The sequence below is a fragment of the Melanostigma gelatinosum genome (assembly GCF_949748355.1).
Source record: "Melanostigma gelatinosum genome assembly, chromosome: 7".
Lineage (NCBI taxonomy): Eukaryota > Metazoa > Chordata > Actinopteri > Perciformes > Zoarcidae > Melanostigma > Melanostigma gelatinosum.
Genome location: NC_136640.1, coordinates 15,485,845 through 15,502,959, shown reverse-complemented (window position 1 = coordinate 15,502,959; position 17,115 = coordinate 15,485,845). Strand labels below are relative to the sequence as shown.

The following is a 17,115-nucleotide window of genomic DNA, read 5'->3' as shown; positions in this document are numbered from 1 at the left end:
TCAGTTTTCATTGGAACCATTCACACAGATGACAACAGGGTTTTTATACTTTTTACAGACCAGTGTGCCCAGTCAAAATTGGGTGACACAATAGCTGTATAGTGTCCATAGCTCACAACTTACGTTCAGTGCCAACATTTAGTGTCAGTGTGAGGCCATTGAATGAAGGCTGGGACATGGGCTTGAGCTATGGGGTATGACACATGCACAGTGTAACTGGAGCTGCAATCTTGGAGGGTTACGGCGGACGAAGAAAGTGAGAATAAAGAAAGAAATGTTGCCACTGAAGGTAATTCTGGAGTTTGCAGATTCATCCAATATTGACTACAGATTAAATTCCATCAATGCGAGTCAGAAGAATCTTCCGTTCTGGTGTCTGGGCATTGATCGTCACATTTACTGCAACACTTTTCACACCCACTTAATTGCCGTAATCTGTGGATGAGGCCACATTTTAAGACACAGCCATTTTAAGACACAGCTTTACGACAAACATTGGTCTTTCAAGTCGTGGGAGAGAGGACAGAAAAAAACCTGAATCAACATCAAATGCTTTGAATCCAGCTTTTCATGAAAAGTCAAATATGTACATTTTACAGAAAAGAACACTTCATTTCAGAGACACGTAGCAACATGTTTATAGGTTCTCAGTGACGGAAGGACTGGCGTTCACTTCCCATTGCTGTATGTCCACATGCAGTTTCCATGTCTTCCTGTTTGTCGACACATTTTCTCAGCAGGTTGTAGGATATCTACTGTAGAAGCAGTGAGTCGAACAAATGAACAAAAGCTTGTTTGCTTTTGACTCACTTCTTCTAGAGATGTTCTCCCTTTGATCATACGGCTCTCTGCTTGTTTCCTCCCGAACTCAACAAACATATAATCACGGGAAGTGGAGACTAAATTGCCCATTGGTACAAATGCGAATATGGACCCCGGCATGCCTCACAGTCGCTGAGGCTAATTGGAATCCAAATGTGGAATAATAAACCTACGCTTTGCCCATACCACTGGTCGTCATTGTTATACTTCCTCTGAGACAACTCTGAATCCCGGCACCAGTCAGGCTCATAGCGGTGCTGCTTTTTTCTTTTGACTCTATGTTTGAGTGACTCTACGTTTGAGTTTGCGTGTGTGCTGCTGGCCTGTCAGTGTGGCACATCAGCAGTCGCAACAGGCGGTCCCTGTGGAGGGCAGACTGACAGGTAGGTAATGATCAAAGAGGCTGTTTCCTGTGTTTCATGTTGGGCTCAGAGAGAGACACATCTGTACTGCTGGTGCCTCTTCTCTTTCATGGGCTCTGGTTGCAGATAGCAACTCATCTCACACACGTGCATGCATACGCATGCGAGCACAAACTCGAGTCATTTTGAGACTCCTCACATTAACAGCTACTAACACAGTTCTCAGATTCAGCCTCACTCTCCCCCGTGTGACATTCCCTCCCCTCTAAAAAAGTGCTGAACTTTTGCCGCCTGCACGCCGACTCTCAGTCATCTCAAACTGTCATCTGAACTGTATCCCACATCCATAAAATATTCATCTGAAGGGGAAACACAGGCAAAGCCACCCAGTCCGTCTCCAATTCGACCCCCCCCCACATCCCTCCCCAAGTAAGCAGGACTATCTCTCTGACTCAGGTGCCAGGCCACTCACAGATATCTTACCCTCAATCTTGTGTCCACACTTGCAAGTGGCTGTGTGAACGGGTTTGTACTCCGCTCTGCTCTGTTCAGCCTGCCGGTTTCTGTTTAATCAATTGAAGCAATTCAGATTGTATTTGAGAAAGGCCGAATCTCATCTCAGGTTGGATGTTGTTGGAAATGAACTGCATCCTTGAGGATGGGTTTAAAAACAGCTGCACTTTATCTGGGAGATTAAAACTTCAGGGTCAGGTAGGGCTGGGCGATATGGCCTAAAAAAAAAATCTCCGATTTTTTTACAAAAAATCCGATTCACGATTTAAATCGATTTTTTCCCCCACAAATTTTTGCAGATGACAGAAGCTGTTGAAAACAATTTTTTATTTTATTTTGTGATGATTTTCCCTCGTAGGTTGATAAAAATAAAGTGCAAACAAAACCTGAACATTGTAGAAAGGTGCCTGTAGTATACAAAAAGTATTTGGTCACTCTTTTGTTTCCCTGAATCATTTAAATATAAAATTAAATTAAACATAACATTAAATGGCATTAAATAGTAGCCTTCCATTGTAAACAACTGTGCAAATGTAACTTTTTACAGTAAGCTTTTCTAACTGAATACACTGATACAAACACAGCATGAAATAAAATGTATGTGACCCTTTAACATTCACATTTTCAAAAGTGCAACATCTGATCTAACATCAACATAACATATTTTGCACAGTAAATAAGTGCATGTAAACAAAATCAAGTGCATTCACAACATAACCAACAGTATTAAACAGTAGTGCATGTTTTTTCTAAATATTTTTTGCCAGGAAGACAGCGTCGCTTGTGCTCCCGCGGTCCTGCTCCCTCCTCAGGGCGCAACACTTCTCCCACTCGGCGGCATGCCTCTGTTTGAGGCTGTTTGTTCTGTGTCAGATGACACGAACCCGAACCATTTCCAGACCACCGAAGACACATTCTTCCCTCTCTTAAGAACGAGAGCTTCACTGCTGGCCGCCATTGTTTTCGTTTGTAAACAATGCGCGCGCACTCAACTACGGGAACCCAACGGGGGGGAAGGGTGGGGGCGATTTTCTCGATTTTCAATAAAACACATCGCCTTAAAGCACACATTCGAATTAATCGATTAAATCGATTTATCGCCCAGCCCTAGGGTCAGGGTAATCTGTTTTAATGAAACTGTCAAGTAATCCGAGAGTGTGTGTGTGTGTGTGTGTGTGTGTGTGTGTGTGTGCGTGTGTGTGTGTGGCCGGCGTTTCCGGGGCACTCGCATGTGTGCATGTGTGTGTTTTATCTGACTGGATTTATACATGATTTTTAAATTACTGATTGGCAGACTAGAGGGTTAGGTGATTGCAATGGGAGGTAAATTAACTGGCAATTAACCAATGTTAAGGTAATTGCGTAGCCAATCAAATATACTCAAAGCAGGTAGGGGAAGCATGAAGAGCTCATTTAAAACAGCTATAAAAACTACTTCTTTATGCTCTCTTAGCCATCTTAATTTTGCAGGAAATTATATTTGTACAGGCTATATTTATTTGCTCGATTCCTTTCTACCACCCGTCCAATTGGCCTGAATACTGATTTCAGACACAACCTGAACCCTTCCCTTGAGCCTGATTGTATATCTTCTGACATGTTACAGACTGAAATCCTAAATCAGTTATTCAAGAAAATAATAATCAAATTAATTGATGATATGAATATTTTTTAAATTGCAGCCCTACTTCAGACATAAATCTCAATGTGAAAACTGACAGAATGTAGCCCATTAGAGTTAGTGAGACACCCTGTTGCCTCAAGTTGGTCGTTATCACCGGTAATATAAGATACAATAAGATTGGATAAGATAAGCCTTCATTGATCCCCACCGGAGAAATTTGATCGTTGCAGCAGCACAAGTTAAGTACATAATAAGAGGTATATAAAATTAAAATGATGAATTAAAGTAAAGAATCAAAACTATATGAGAGTAATTTAAGACAAAATTAAAAAGGCAAGAAAGAGTGGTGTGATGTGATCAGCAGCAGCAAAGTCATCATGTCTACATGTAAACAGTGTACGCCACACTAATGGGCTATGATGAAGACATGCTACGTAGTGCTTGTCTGTGACTAAGGTTGTAAACATTAAAGCTGGAGGAGTGAAAACATGTACGTATACTTTTACATTCACCAAAGGCTGTAGACTGTTGCCCACTGTACCATGTCCATCTTCCTCTTCCACTGAGGGCTCGTCAATAAACACAGTGAACTCCAAGCCGACCCTTTTTTTACACACCGAGGCTGGCAGCTGATCCCTCTGAAAACCCGCTGAATCTCTGCGAAGGGGGGAAGGGATGTGTAGCTGGCGAGCACGGAAAAGCTTCAAATGATTGATAGCCATTTGTTTTGCCTGCTTAATACAACATAAACTCTCCAGCGATTCATCACCAGGGTGAGGGTTTTCCACGGTGCCTCTGCAAAGCCCACTAAAAATAATTCATTTTCTGCAAGCTACGAGCCAGGCACTAATGTTAAATATTCATGCGGGTCCAGTCTAAATGATGTGGCCATTGGCACACAGTTAGAGCACACTCTGTGGATGGGAGGAAATGTCAAGCTGTGAATAAATGAAAGCAGTGAAGCCGTATATTACCCTGCCATTGTGAATTTACTATACTGTAGTTGCCATTTCGTATTGGCCACTTCAAATAGATCTTTTATAATCAATACACTCGAGCATATTGCCACGTTGGCAATAATCAGGACTCGTTGCGTTAGCTCGTCCTTTACTCACTGTTGTGTTTGTTGCCTAATTTGTACCGCATGGAATGTTAACAGAGGGGCTATTTCTGTTGTAAGAGTCGGCGTGTTTACTGACACGGACAATCAAATCAACTAAGTTGACTCTCTCTTCAAAGATGTCGATGGACTGCGAGCGCCTCTCGTCACATGAGATCAATATGGCTTGAGCCTATGCAGCTGTTACGGTTTGATTTGTATTGACTGCCACATCAGTCAACCGCATTCGCTTCTGAGGCGTTTTCACAGCACGGGCACGCTGACACGGAGAAGATGTTGTCATGGTTGCACAGAAATTGTTTTTGAGACGTTATAGGTCATGATATCAGTAAGCACAGTGGACGGAACAGACAGAATATAATAGAACGTACTGGGTTGAGTATCCATTCAGGGCAGAACTCAAATGGAGAGCACAATGTCCGCTGTGCATCATTTGGATGGAATAGGGAATGTTAAATGGCCTCATATTGACAGACACACTCTAGCAGTATTCATTTTTATTACACACATATTGCCGCTCACATTCACACACACATTTCCTCCCGCAGTGTGTGACTAATGAGGCCTAGGGCTAGAGATGGTTCCATCAAGGAACTTCCCCCTCTTTCTCTCCCTCTCTAACACACACACACACACACACATGCACTCGCTCTCCCCTCTCTCAAACATGCAGCTGATTGATAGCAGTGATTTGACTGAGAAAAGGGAAATGGGAAATTGAAAAATGGTGGAAGATTGGAAACAACGTGCTGATTATAAACTCTGCGAGGAAACAAAGGGCCTTCCCTCTGCCGTTTTTCTCAGCAAAGAGGTAGCAGGTGTGTGTCTGACAGGTGCCTGATTGAGGCGAACAAAAGACATTACAACTGCAAACAAATGGACGTGTTTAGCGTCCCCGGATGCAGTTAACGTTTTGGGCTGATAGATGTGATTATGAGTATATGAGCAGTGGCAGCCGGAGAACGGGCGCAGGTGTTAAAGAGAGTCAAGCAGAAAAGGAGGCTTGTTATTGTTGTGATGATAATAATAATCCATCCATACAATTAATGGTATGTCGTCAGCAAGGTCAACAGCCTTGGGGATGTTTTCAATACGTCTCATATTGTAGTAATAATGTATCTCTCTGCTGGAGACAGATACACAGCAGGCACAAGACCACACAGATTTATCATCATGAAAAAATAATAATTAAAGAGAACGACCACCGTTGCGTTCTACATTCACTGATTGACAAAATAACCTCAATTACCTCGAAGCCATCGCCACTTATTTTGGTCTTTTGATGTCTATGTTCTCATGTTTCAGGAAAATAAACAAGAGCACTTTTTTAACAGTGAGGATAAATTAGTCGCTACCTCCTTGTGAAACAGCTTTGTGTGTTTCATGAACGAGGGAGCGCCTTGGCCGAGGCCCCGGTGGTTTAATATTCTCTGAGAGCATCCAGACAGTGAGTGGTGGTGCAGCAGCTGTCTCTTGACCCTGCTGGACTCCCACTTACCCCTCTGACCACCTCCTTTTCACTGGGCAGGCTGTGGCGATGACAAGCCTGTCAGAAGCTTCTCCTAATGTCCTAATTAACCATCTCTCTCTCACACACACACACACACACACACACAGACAAACATACACACAGAAAGGCTTGTGCAGGTGCACATTCATAGTGAGTAAGCAGATCTACTGGCAGACAGGAAAGCACACACACATTGCTTCTGTGAACATTGCTCATGTGAGCTTTCCTTGGCAAGAGACCATACTATAGGTGAGGCATTACAGTGTCTTTTGAAAAGCAAAAAATATCCCTCCCTCAAGACTCTTTGGAGGCTTTGATTTCAATCGTTCTGCATGCGTTTTGATCCGGGCAGGGCTGCGTGTTGAATCAGAGCTACGGTTTCTCTCCTGTGGTAACAAACGCAGCGCTCCTGCAGCAAGTTTTCTTTTTTAAAAGAAACTAAGACCGGGGCTGAACAGAGGCTTCGCAGCAGTGCCTGCTGCCTCTGAAGAGGAAAACACAAAAAGATGCAGCGTCACCCGAAATAGACAATCCGAACGAGATGTGATGTGTCACTTTGCCACAGGTTAAGCTTGCCTTGGCTTTAAGCAAGACTCTCTCTCTGCTGCATTGGATTTTGGGTGCGGGGCGACACTGCCGCTGCTGCACTTAAGTCCATGCTCAGTCAACCAGTCTTGTTAACATAACAGAGTGAATGCTTGTGCCTCGTAGGAAAAAGGAAATCATTGTACTACCTCCTAGCGAATGCACTTGGTTGGTGATTTATAGACATCTGAAGCTGCTGCATTTGTCACAATCAGCATGACTTAATAGTTTGCTGCTATAATGCTCTTCCTGCTTCATATTGTGTTGATTTGGGACATCCTCTCGTAGAATAGTCTTGTTTCATAATATGTGCCAAATTACCTTTCGTGTCACTGCGATCTCATCGCATTTTGATGCTGTTTTATTTGTGTAACGGGGCGAGCTCGGTGTCTGTCATGTGACGAGGCTGTGTGGAACAGCAGCCTGGCATCTACAGTAGGCACAAATGTGTTAGTGTTCTCGTTCTTCTTAACAACAACTGTGTGAGCCGAACGCTACCTGAGTTGTCATTAAAGTGGCTGGCTGCCGTTTGCAGCTTCTTTGTGAGTGCGTGTCAGCAGCAGAGACATTGTCGTGTGTGTTGTGAGTGACAGGACCCAGTCACACAAGATTACACACCTTTTTTTGTTCTTAAAGGAATTACTGAAACTGAAATGTCTTAATGTTAGCCTTTTATTCATAAGAACAACCATCTGCAATTATATTATCTGCAATTGTAGATGCCAATAGCACTTTACGAAGAGCAAGCAAGGTACCAAATTCAATATATCTGCTTTTTATCCGACAGCATTTCTGAAGGATTGTCCCTTACTTCCTCAAAGTTAAAGGTGTCTTCAACTACATGTGTCCTCCTGTCTTTTAATGAGTACAACATAAGCATTCAGGTCAGAGATTGGACATTTACAAAGCAAATCTCATTAACACTGAGCAATTAACCCCCTCTGTGGGGATACTGGCAAAATCTCCTACTTATTCCACTTTATCGTGCAAGAACATGCTTTGCATCTCCTGTAAAGCAACCTGATTAATATGTTTCAGTCGACTGTGGGGAGAATTAATCTGAGTATTCCCAGTGGTGTTTGCAGGTGAGCGTTTTTTGATATCTCACTGACATGTTAGGCTGGATTAAGCTGTAGCTGAGTGCTGATAATGATAAAAGAAGCAGGCCAAGTCTGTAAATACAATGCAACTAAATTACTAAATAATGCACCAAACTGCATAAACAAGCCATTGCAGGCACAGATGCATCATCTGTTAAAGTGCAAGCCTCCAGCAATAAGCATTCAATTATTGAACATGGAAATAGTAGTATGATGTTATCTTCACTATGGGCGCCAACAAATAATCATATCTATTATCAATTAATCTAACAATTCGTTCCTCTATTATTTGTCAGGTGTATATAAGGTCAGAAAATAGTGAGAAGTGCCAATGAAATCACATTTTCTTACAGTAAACTGCTTGTTTTGTCAAACAAATAATACAAAACACAAAGGTTTGCTGTCACAGAATATAAATAAACCAGGATATGGAGTTTGCACAGTTGCCATGAAGATGGATGTGTCAAAATCATTGCATTTTCTGATGAAGACAGAGTAATATGGTTGGAAGTTCTGGGAAATACTATTTAGTGGAACTTTGGATTGTTTGTCAAATTCCAATTCATACAGAAAATCTGTCGATAATAAATGAATTATTTAATGTGTACCTGAAACGATCATGGCTGACAACAAAGACTTACAACAGGTGTCGGAAGTGTTTTCTTCTTCTTCTTTTTGGCGAGGACAGTCGGAACACTTTGATCAGTTTCTTTTGTGAAAATCCTGACCTCAAAAGTCGCCTGTGTTTATCGGGTCCACTCTGCAGGAGCTCGCTTCTCCATTCGACTTCTTGAAGAGAAAAAGTTTGAAGCCCACCTCTGATCCCTCTAATTAAATGAAATCACAGTGAGCTACACACAGTAAGAACGCATGGCTCCACACACACTCACACAAGGGTAACCAATGTGGATCTCAATGGGGAACTACACAGAGTTCCAGCATCCAACTCTGTTGTGTCCTCTAATGCAGTGTGATCACACACTAGTTGACATACAACACGCAGCAGATTATGAGCATAAATAAGCAAGGGAATGTTTTACCTGAAAGGAAGAACATTAATTCAAAGGCATCACACTAGTACTGTGAAGAAATGTTGCCTCATTAGTGTTACCCCACTGCTTTTACTGAGCAGCAGCATTATATATGGAGAGAGAGGCTATGTGCCTCTAGCCCACAGTCTCCTGAGATCTTTGTTTGCCTCTGTGACTCAAAAAAGAATGCAGATTACTATGGATTTGTTCGGGTGACAATGGAGTGAACACAGGTGCCTGAAGGCCAGAGCACCTGGAGCCTCACGTCTTATAGAAAACATAATGGAGTGCTAAAAACATGCACTTTCAAATGTTCACAGCGAGCGTGTTTCCAGTTGGATGTGTCGCATCAATGTAGGTGGAACGCGGGGAAATGTTCCACTTTTGCGGTTTCTGCTTCGGAGGAAAAGAAGAGGTGAGGAGACAAGGACAGACATTATTTGGAGGATGGTTGGCCTGCCTGCTCTCATCCGCCGTGATTGACAGATTGGTGCAACGGCTGCACTCGCACGAATGCCATCACACGCATTTCCCCAGAAATCTGTCTATCAGCACTGTCTAAGCAGAGCGACAGCCATGACATCTAATCACAGGCGAGCTGGCACCTCATAACTTCTACCTAATGTGCTGCAGGGACAGAGAAGAGAAGGGGAGCACGGCAGACAAGCCACAATGCTATTTATAGCCCCTTCAGAGGCCACCAGCAGGATCATACTGAAGGGTTAGGGAAGGTGTCACCGCACTACAGCACAAGTCTCTCCATTCAGATATGTAGGTGTCTGTTGAGAAGATTAAACACTGAGATGCCCCGGTATCAGGGTGATAGATTTCTCGTTTTTTACACTCTTGTAACATAAAACGAGGGCAGATATGCTACACATACAAGATGATAATGAGTCATTTACATAATGTTTCTACAACACAATAATTACCTGGCAATTAAAGCAGCTCAAAAGCCTCATTATGGGCTGTCCTGAGGGCTGGTTGGACTGGGATGCATGTACGCTGTGCTCATTCAAGCTCGAGTTTGAGTCTGGCTATCAACCTCGCAGCCTCGTTTTGGTCAAATCTCGTTCAGCTGAAGCAGAATTGCCCCCAAAAGCCTCATTATGTTGAATTAACACGTAAAAAAGACACTGTTTTGACTGACACCTGCCGTTTTTTAAAGAAGCAGAGGCTTAAGCCGTGTGCGATATTGAAACAGGTGCCTGGACACTGTTGAAAACGTGTTTCCCATCGTGTGTGATTTGTCACTCACGCGTCTTTTGTCCTGAGGGAATTGCTGACACATTGAAAATGCACAAAGGAGTTTAACAAGGACATGTGTCATACCTTACACCCTTATTACGCCGGCAATGACAAGTGAGACAAGCAGTCACTTCGACATACTGTACGCTCGGCACTGAAGCCCACGTTGCTCACAGCCAGAGTAAAGAAGCTCCAAAGTGTGTGTGAAATGTCAATATATAAAAGACGGTGTGTGAAATATCAAAATGTAGATGCAGGTGTGTGACAGAGGGCAGGGGAGAAAGTGTGTGTGTGGGAGAGAGAGAGCGAGAGAGAGAGAGAGAGAGAGAGAGAGAGAGAGAGAGAGAGCAAGAGAGGATGGGGGGTTGTTTATGAATAGCAGACAATGAATGATGGAAGCTCTCCCGAGGGTACAGGCCCTGAGCACTGCTGCGGGGACTTGGGAACACGCCAGTCTCCCATGCCCTGCGAGATGTCAGTTTGGGTGGCCACCGTTCCGATTGGGTGCTCTCTTCTCCAGGAACCACCGCAGGGTCCCAGGGGAGCGCCTCCAGGCAGTGCTCTCGAGCGGCGCTGGCTGGAATCTCAATCAGGGACACGAGGGGGGATGAAAACAAAGTCCACATATCCCCTCTGTTCCTCCATATTAATGTAGCGCTGGATGAAGAGAGAAAATGGCTCATTATGCCGGGGATCGTGGAAGAACAGAATGATTACTCATTATGATGCTTTTTGTATTTGTCTTAATTAGTGGAAAATTACACAAATAGCATATGGAGATTGAATTTAATGAATTTCAACAGCCTTATTTGTCACTTATGAATAAGTTTCTTTACCAGTGGAATATGATTCTCTGCTTCCATCCTGTCTGCTCACAACCTGTCTGTTTTCTTCTCTCGTCCTGCGCTGCAACAGGAGCTGCTGAAACCGTGACAGGTATACTCTTTCTTGTTTGCTACCTGCTGTTCATTTGGAAGTGCTTGCTTCCGTCTGTCTGTTGATTGGCTGTCCATCGCAGTATGTTCATCTGTGCATATTTACATTAATGGTTGGTTATGTTGGTGTTTCCTTTTCGGGAGAGGAGGAGAGAGCCACATCATCACAAAGCCGATCCACTCCTTTTTATTTCTAATTCTCAAATCAACATTTCGCCACATGTAATGGCAGATTTCAATTTGTCTTTAGACCACTCGGATGCCAGTTGTGTTTTTCTGTTTTTAATTAGCTTACTGAGCTTTGCAGAGCTCTACGATGCTAGAAGGTGCACTTTACCAATAGCAATTATACCAACAGTATAAAATATAGACTACTGGCTATAACTAGCCTATATCGCTTAGACTGTTTCTACAACCTTAGCAGCTCTGTGATCTACACTTAGGCACAGCTGTGCATGCTTATGCTAACATGCTCACAATGAAAATGATGATGTTTAGCATGTTCAACATCTCAGCTTACCTTTTACCATGATAATATTTGCAAATGATTAATAGACACAAAGAACAAAAGTACATCAAGTTCATCATAACACGATGTCCATTCTTATATACAATTATCCACAACGGTAAGAACTTACTTACAGAACTTACTGTCTTTTTCAGAAACATAAAGTTGTGCGGCTGTCTCCTCCTTTCTTTAAATGTCCAGCTGCAAACAAACTCTTCAATAGAAGAGGTGAACTAACCCTTCAGCTCTTTATGTTATTTACTTCAATAAATAACATCCTCAAAACATGTGAGGTTGCCGTGAATCATTGGCAGCACTTCTCTGGCTTTAGCTGGTATTAGTCGAGCCAAATTCGGGCAAAAAAAATAAAGTTTTCAACCCTCCAAAAAACAAACAATCTCTGCATTACAGCGTGGTACACGATTTTTGCAGCGCATCAGCCATTTTATTTACTTCCGAAAAATGGCATACCTTTAAATATTTGGTGCTTCTCACCAGATTTCTCACTTGTGAACATTCTTAAAACAGCATTTCATCATGAGGATCAGAGTCTAATGACGGAGCTGGATAAAGACACGCCGCGGTGAAAAGGAAGCATCAGAGGAGGATAGGGAGAAGCTTTGATTGTTAATGACTGGCTAGAGTCCTGGTTATTCCTTGAAAGGACAGGACTGCTGCAGACAGCCGCGACTCAAGGGAGAGGAATTGGGGGCTGGCTGTCCTGCTTTTCGCGACCCCTTTCATGTCTTTTGATGTGAAAACAAGAGAGGAAAGTTCAAAGAGGGAGCCAGTTGTATTCAAAGTCACCTGTCTCCGAACTTCTGCTGGAGGAGTCGGTCTGCTAATGTTTCCTGATTTCGTCAACTTTTTCTTAAAATTGGTCAGCGGGGTGGGGTGGGGGGTGGGGGGGGGGCGGTGGCTCTATGGCTGATGAGGCGAGCCTCCATGCCAGACACTTGATGCCAGATTGTACATCCCCAAAGAGAGCGCACAGACTTTTGAAGGTCTGTATTTCCCTCTGACTGTTTCATTCAGTATGTTGTGATGCGGGAACAGGAGGGCAGCCATGTGTAGAGATACAGGCACTTTACTCTTCCAGACAGCTGCTGGAATGAGTGTGAATTTATCAGCCAGTCATCTGTGCCATGCCTCTGCCCACTCCCCCTTCATCCCCACCCACCACCCAGAATTAATGACTGCCTCTCCTCATTTGCACCCAATCATGACCAGGATGCCGAGGCAATTGAAAATGTTTACTCCAATTGCAAAAACCCTCCATGTTCCACAAAGTGGCCTGTTTTCCCTTTGATGGGATTGCTAATCACACCGACGTTATTTATGTGTGTTTTGAATTGGAGATGAGCCGAGGCTAGGATATTGGAGGGGGACCAACCTTGCTTGGGGCTGCTAAACCTTATGGAGAAATTATCTATTGCATTCCCTTTCTCTCAGTCCAACAGATTGGGAGCAGAATAACCTTGCTTTAAGGCTGCTCCATGTTGCTGTTTTGACTGCCAAATATATATTGCTTTTACAGCGATGAAATAAAATAGACATCAAAACACTTCACATTGCTTTCGCCTAATCTTCGGCAACACTTAGTACATGTGCAGAGGAGCTCCGGCACACTTGATCTCATTGAAAACTTACACACTTCAGTTCTCCACATGAAGATTGTTTTGACTTGATGCCCATGATTATCACTCTTCATTTATCTATTTTTTTTATGGAGGAAGGAAGCAATTAATCGCTCACTCTTCTCATTTTGAACTAAAGTAAATCATCAAACTAAACCACACTTGCTTCCATTTTGGAGGATTCACCACCTTAAAATTTAAGTCCAATTCAAGGAAATATTGTGGCCCATATGTTGCAAAGTGGAACATTTAGTTGGTGGATGGAAGTAACTGGAGTTCACGTCACTGTGACAGATGTGCAATTAATGTTCACTTAACCACAATCTTTCCCGAACCTTAAATATTAAAATGTCATTCTAACTGAGACTTATTCAATAAGAACAACAATATAACTTCAATGTCTGTACGACAAATATGTAGCTGGAGAACGATGGATTGTCCGGGACTGTACAAGTTTCAAGCTGGAAAATATGGCAACACTAAACTGGAGTAGAGCCATCAGATGGTTGAGCATAGGAGGGGGAAACAGTTAGCCTGGCTCTGTCCAAAGGTAACAAAACCTGCCTACCAGCACCTGCAAAGGCAATTTAACAAGTTATACCTGATTTATTCAATTCAAACTAAAATGAAATGTATAACAGCAATGGCCCGCTGGGAAATAAACTGAACACATGTCTGCGTCACCCTTTTATAAGAGGCCACAGCTGTTAGCTTAGCCAACCAGCTAAACCAACAGGCTGCTGGCTGTTCCTAGAAGATCTAACCTGTGACAGGAGACTTTGGCCCAGGTCATTTCAGAGAGAGAATTGTTATTGGCTCTTCGCATTTGTTGAAGAGCTGCTGCTATGCTGCCTGCTAGAGCCGCAAATCACAGTACGTTATCTTAAAGGCCTTTTTGGGCTCATAAGTTCACAAAGAAAACACAAGGGCAATTCCCACAGGATTAACACAATAAAACGGCATCGGCATCACTATCACAATCAGGATGACGTTTAAAATGAATGACAAGTATTCGTACAGGTAACTATCTGAAGCGTGTGCATATGCCCATCCTTATCTGGTGGGAGGGGCTTAGGACAGAGGAGGGACAGCTGCAGGACATTCTTATTACATTATGCGGCTTTTATTTGACCTTTTCCAAAAAACGTCCTAATCCAGCTTTGAACATACTGTAGATCCCATGAACAGAGAGGGCAAGAAAAAGAACGTTGGCATTGGATGTATATTAGGGTTTTGCTGACTAATTTTTTCTTGTTAGGCAATAGTTTTTCATTTGACATTAACGTACTAAATCTGCGTGTGGTCTTACTGTTGCAATCGCAAGTCAACATAAATAAAAACAGTGGAGGGAAGGACCCTATATGTGTCTTATATTATCTCAATGTTTGACCTATATTTCGGAAATGATTCAATTTCAGCATTGCCAATATAGAAAATGTGAAAAAAAGTTTTAGAACCCCTTCATTTATTTACATTTTCCCTCAGACATACGTATTCACTGCTGGCCTCTGTGCCCGTAGAGGCCGTTAGGAGGTATTCCCTTGTCTACGATAAACACTGAACCAGAATCAGAAACCTTTTACCTTCTGCTGTGCGATTTATTTTGGTTCATGTCCGTGAACATTCTCACTATTTAACATAGGTTATGTCAATTAGCCCATTAGCAAGTGGTAAATATCAACGCCATTACAAAGCTTTAATGGGCTGCAATGTGTACGTTTCGGACATAATCTGTTTCTGTTTTTACCCATTACCTTCCTTATATCCTCAACCTGATCCCTGGTAGCAGAGTGAAATGAAATGGGTAGTTTATTGCATTAGACAGGTCTGAGGAGCTTTTTCTCCACAGGAGGTTAATTTCTTATTGCTTGCCGCATTCACAGAGTTCATTTTGAATCATGTTAGTTAGGCTGTCTTTTCCCATTATCCCTATCTGAAAATACAGGTGTTTTTTCTCCTCTACTTTGTAAATGTCAGAATGCAATAGAGGTGTCTGACAACATGTGCATGCAAATGTGCTTCTGATGTTTCCTTGGGGCTGTGGCTGGGAGTGCTGTTTCTCCGTCGGTGCGAATCTGAGGCATTGAAAAGAATTCTCCGTTCTCCTTACGCTTTCTTTTTGGCTCCTGCCAGATAAATATAGCACAAGGTGACTTCTCATTCCCTTCCTCGTTCCCTCTTTTGAAAGTCTGGGGGAAACATAGACAGGCTTTTTGTGTGGGGGGGATTTGGTGTGAGGTGTTACGATGACAAGGTCCAGGTCCTGTCTGTGGCAACAATGCCAATATACAGAGAGAGTGACTCAGATGTTTACAGCACTTTTATTCCTAGAGATACAGAGCAGCTGAGCACACGGAGCGCACATTGGTCGCATGGAACCTCAGATGGAGGGCTCTGATAAAGCTCAACCATAAACAGCATCCAGCCCGGCTCATCTCTCTCTCCTCTCTCTGTTTAACTCCCCCTCTCTTCCTCCACTACTTGCCATTTTCTTACACTCTTTCTTTGTCTCTTTTTCCTTCCTACCCTCTCCTCTCTCCCTACCTTTGTGGGCAGCAGAGCTTACAGCCCATCTGGCACTGACTCACAGGGCCCACTCTGAGCTGGCGGAGATCAATAGTGACAAACATTGCACATGGCTCTTATATTAGAAGGATTATACGGCTGCAATCAGACAATCTACGTAGCCTATTCACGCATGTTTACACCGTGCATGTGTTTACATGCAGTCCCCGTTGTATGAAATATAATTATTTGATAAGCTGTAAATATCCAGACAGGAATGCTTGCCTCCCATCTGATATTTCATTTTTCCCATCTGTATTTTTTTGTGTTGTGAAGTCGAAGGTCAGGACCTGGCGACCGACAACGTGTCGGTGATCGAGGGGGAAATGGCCACCATCAGCTGCAGAGTGAAGGACAACGACGGCTCCGTCATCCAGCTGCTCAATCCCAACAGACAGACCATCTACTTCAAAGATGTTAGACGTAAGTGCTGGTTGCCTCGGAGACGCTTTCAACCATGTTTCGTGAAATCTTGTGAAGTCGGCGTGAAATATGCAAACACATTGGGATTATTCTAAAAGAGAAGCATTTGCGTCTAATTCTAATCTGTGTTTTCGTAGTTGAGGACGTAGTAATCAATTACAATGAAGGTATGGAGACACAAAGATGTGTAGTGTAAATGAACGAGATTTTAGAATGATAGTGAAAGTTATTGCCTGAAAAATATGTTGTGATGTTCATTTAGCCTTAAAAAGCCATTTGACTTCATCCAGTAATGCATTTGGGCATTGGTCATTTCTTTCAACAGTCATGTTTGAATTAATTCAAACTAACACGTAATGTATTTGTTCACATTCATTTGCTACTTCCATATGTCACTTGCTGTCAGGCGAGTGACAATCTAGCCTTAGTTGAAATTTACAAAATGTGTCAGCTCTCTCATGCGAGCATACTCTTAGCAACAACAATTATAAGGGGACTTTCTAGCTTTACTTACTTAATCATGGACAAAACCTTTCACCACAACTTAATCAAATCATTAAAATTATTTAAATCCCAACTTTAATTTAAGGTGTTGAACTTCAAAATGTCAAACTGAAAACATGTGACAACTACCCGACTGTATTAGCTCTTAAAAATCCAATTTGTGGCTGAAGAGCGAATTCCTCACATCCTGTTATTCACAACATCTAGTCTGCGTTTCAGACTTTGGGCTAATTTAACTACATTTGTGTCGTTTGAGAATGTGTTTCACAAGAGGAGCTGCCGGCAGTTGTTTTTTTTTTCCCAAGAAGTGTGTGTTTTTGTGTCACTTTCACATTTCAGGGCATCCTGTACTAAAGGGATCACTCAGCGTTTGACATTTACAGTCAAGGTATCAGATATCACGACAAGATCAGCTCTAGCTTAAGGTTAAACGTGATTCCATCTGTCCTTGACTTTTTGGCTCTTTTACACAAGTCATTACGCTCAGAATGTGGCAAGATTAATATGAGATAATACAGAGTGCTATAATGAGAATACTTCTGTGTCCTTGTCACTGTTCGATTTTACGATAATCTCTTAGATTAGGATATTGAACATTATGATTATGCATGAGCATATGGGCTACTCC

General features: G+C 42.6%; 1 protein-coding gene across 1 annotated transcript in view; it reads left to right on the top strand.

The window, feature by feature from the left end:
* The window catches only part of cadm1b (cell adhesion molecule 1b), a gene marked incomplete at its 5' end in the record, with an annotated part of 119,427 nt that overhangs the window by 71,886 nt on the left and 30,426 nt on the right, over positions 1 to 17,115 (top strand). Inside the window, 2 exons of the mRNA XM_079272705.1 lie at positions 10,831 to 10,851; positions 15,837 to 15,983. Coding sequence (XP_079128831.1) covers positions 10,831 to 10,851; positions 15,837 to 15,983 — 168 coding nt within the window. The remainder of the gene's footprint in view (positions 1 to 10,830; positions 10,852 to 15,836; positions 15,984 to 17,115) is intronic.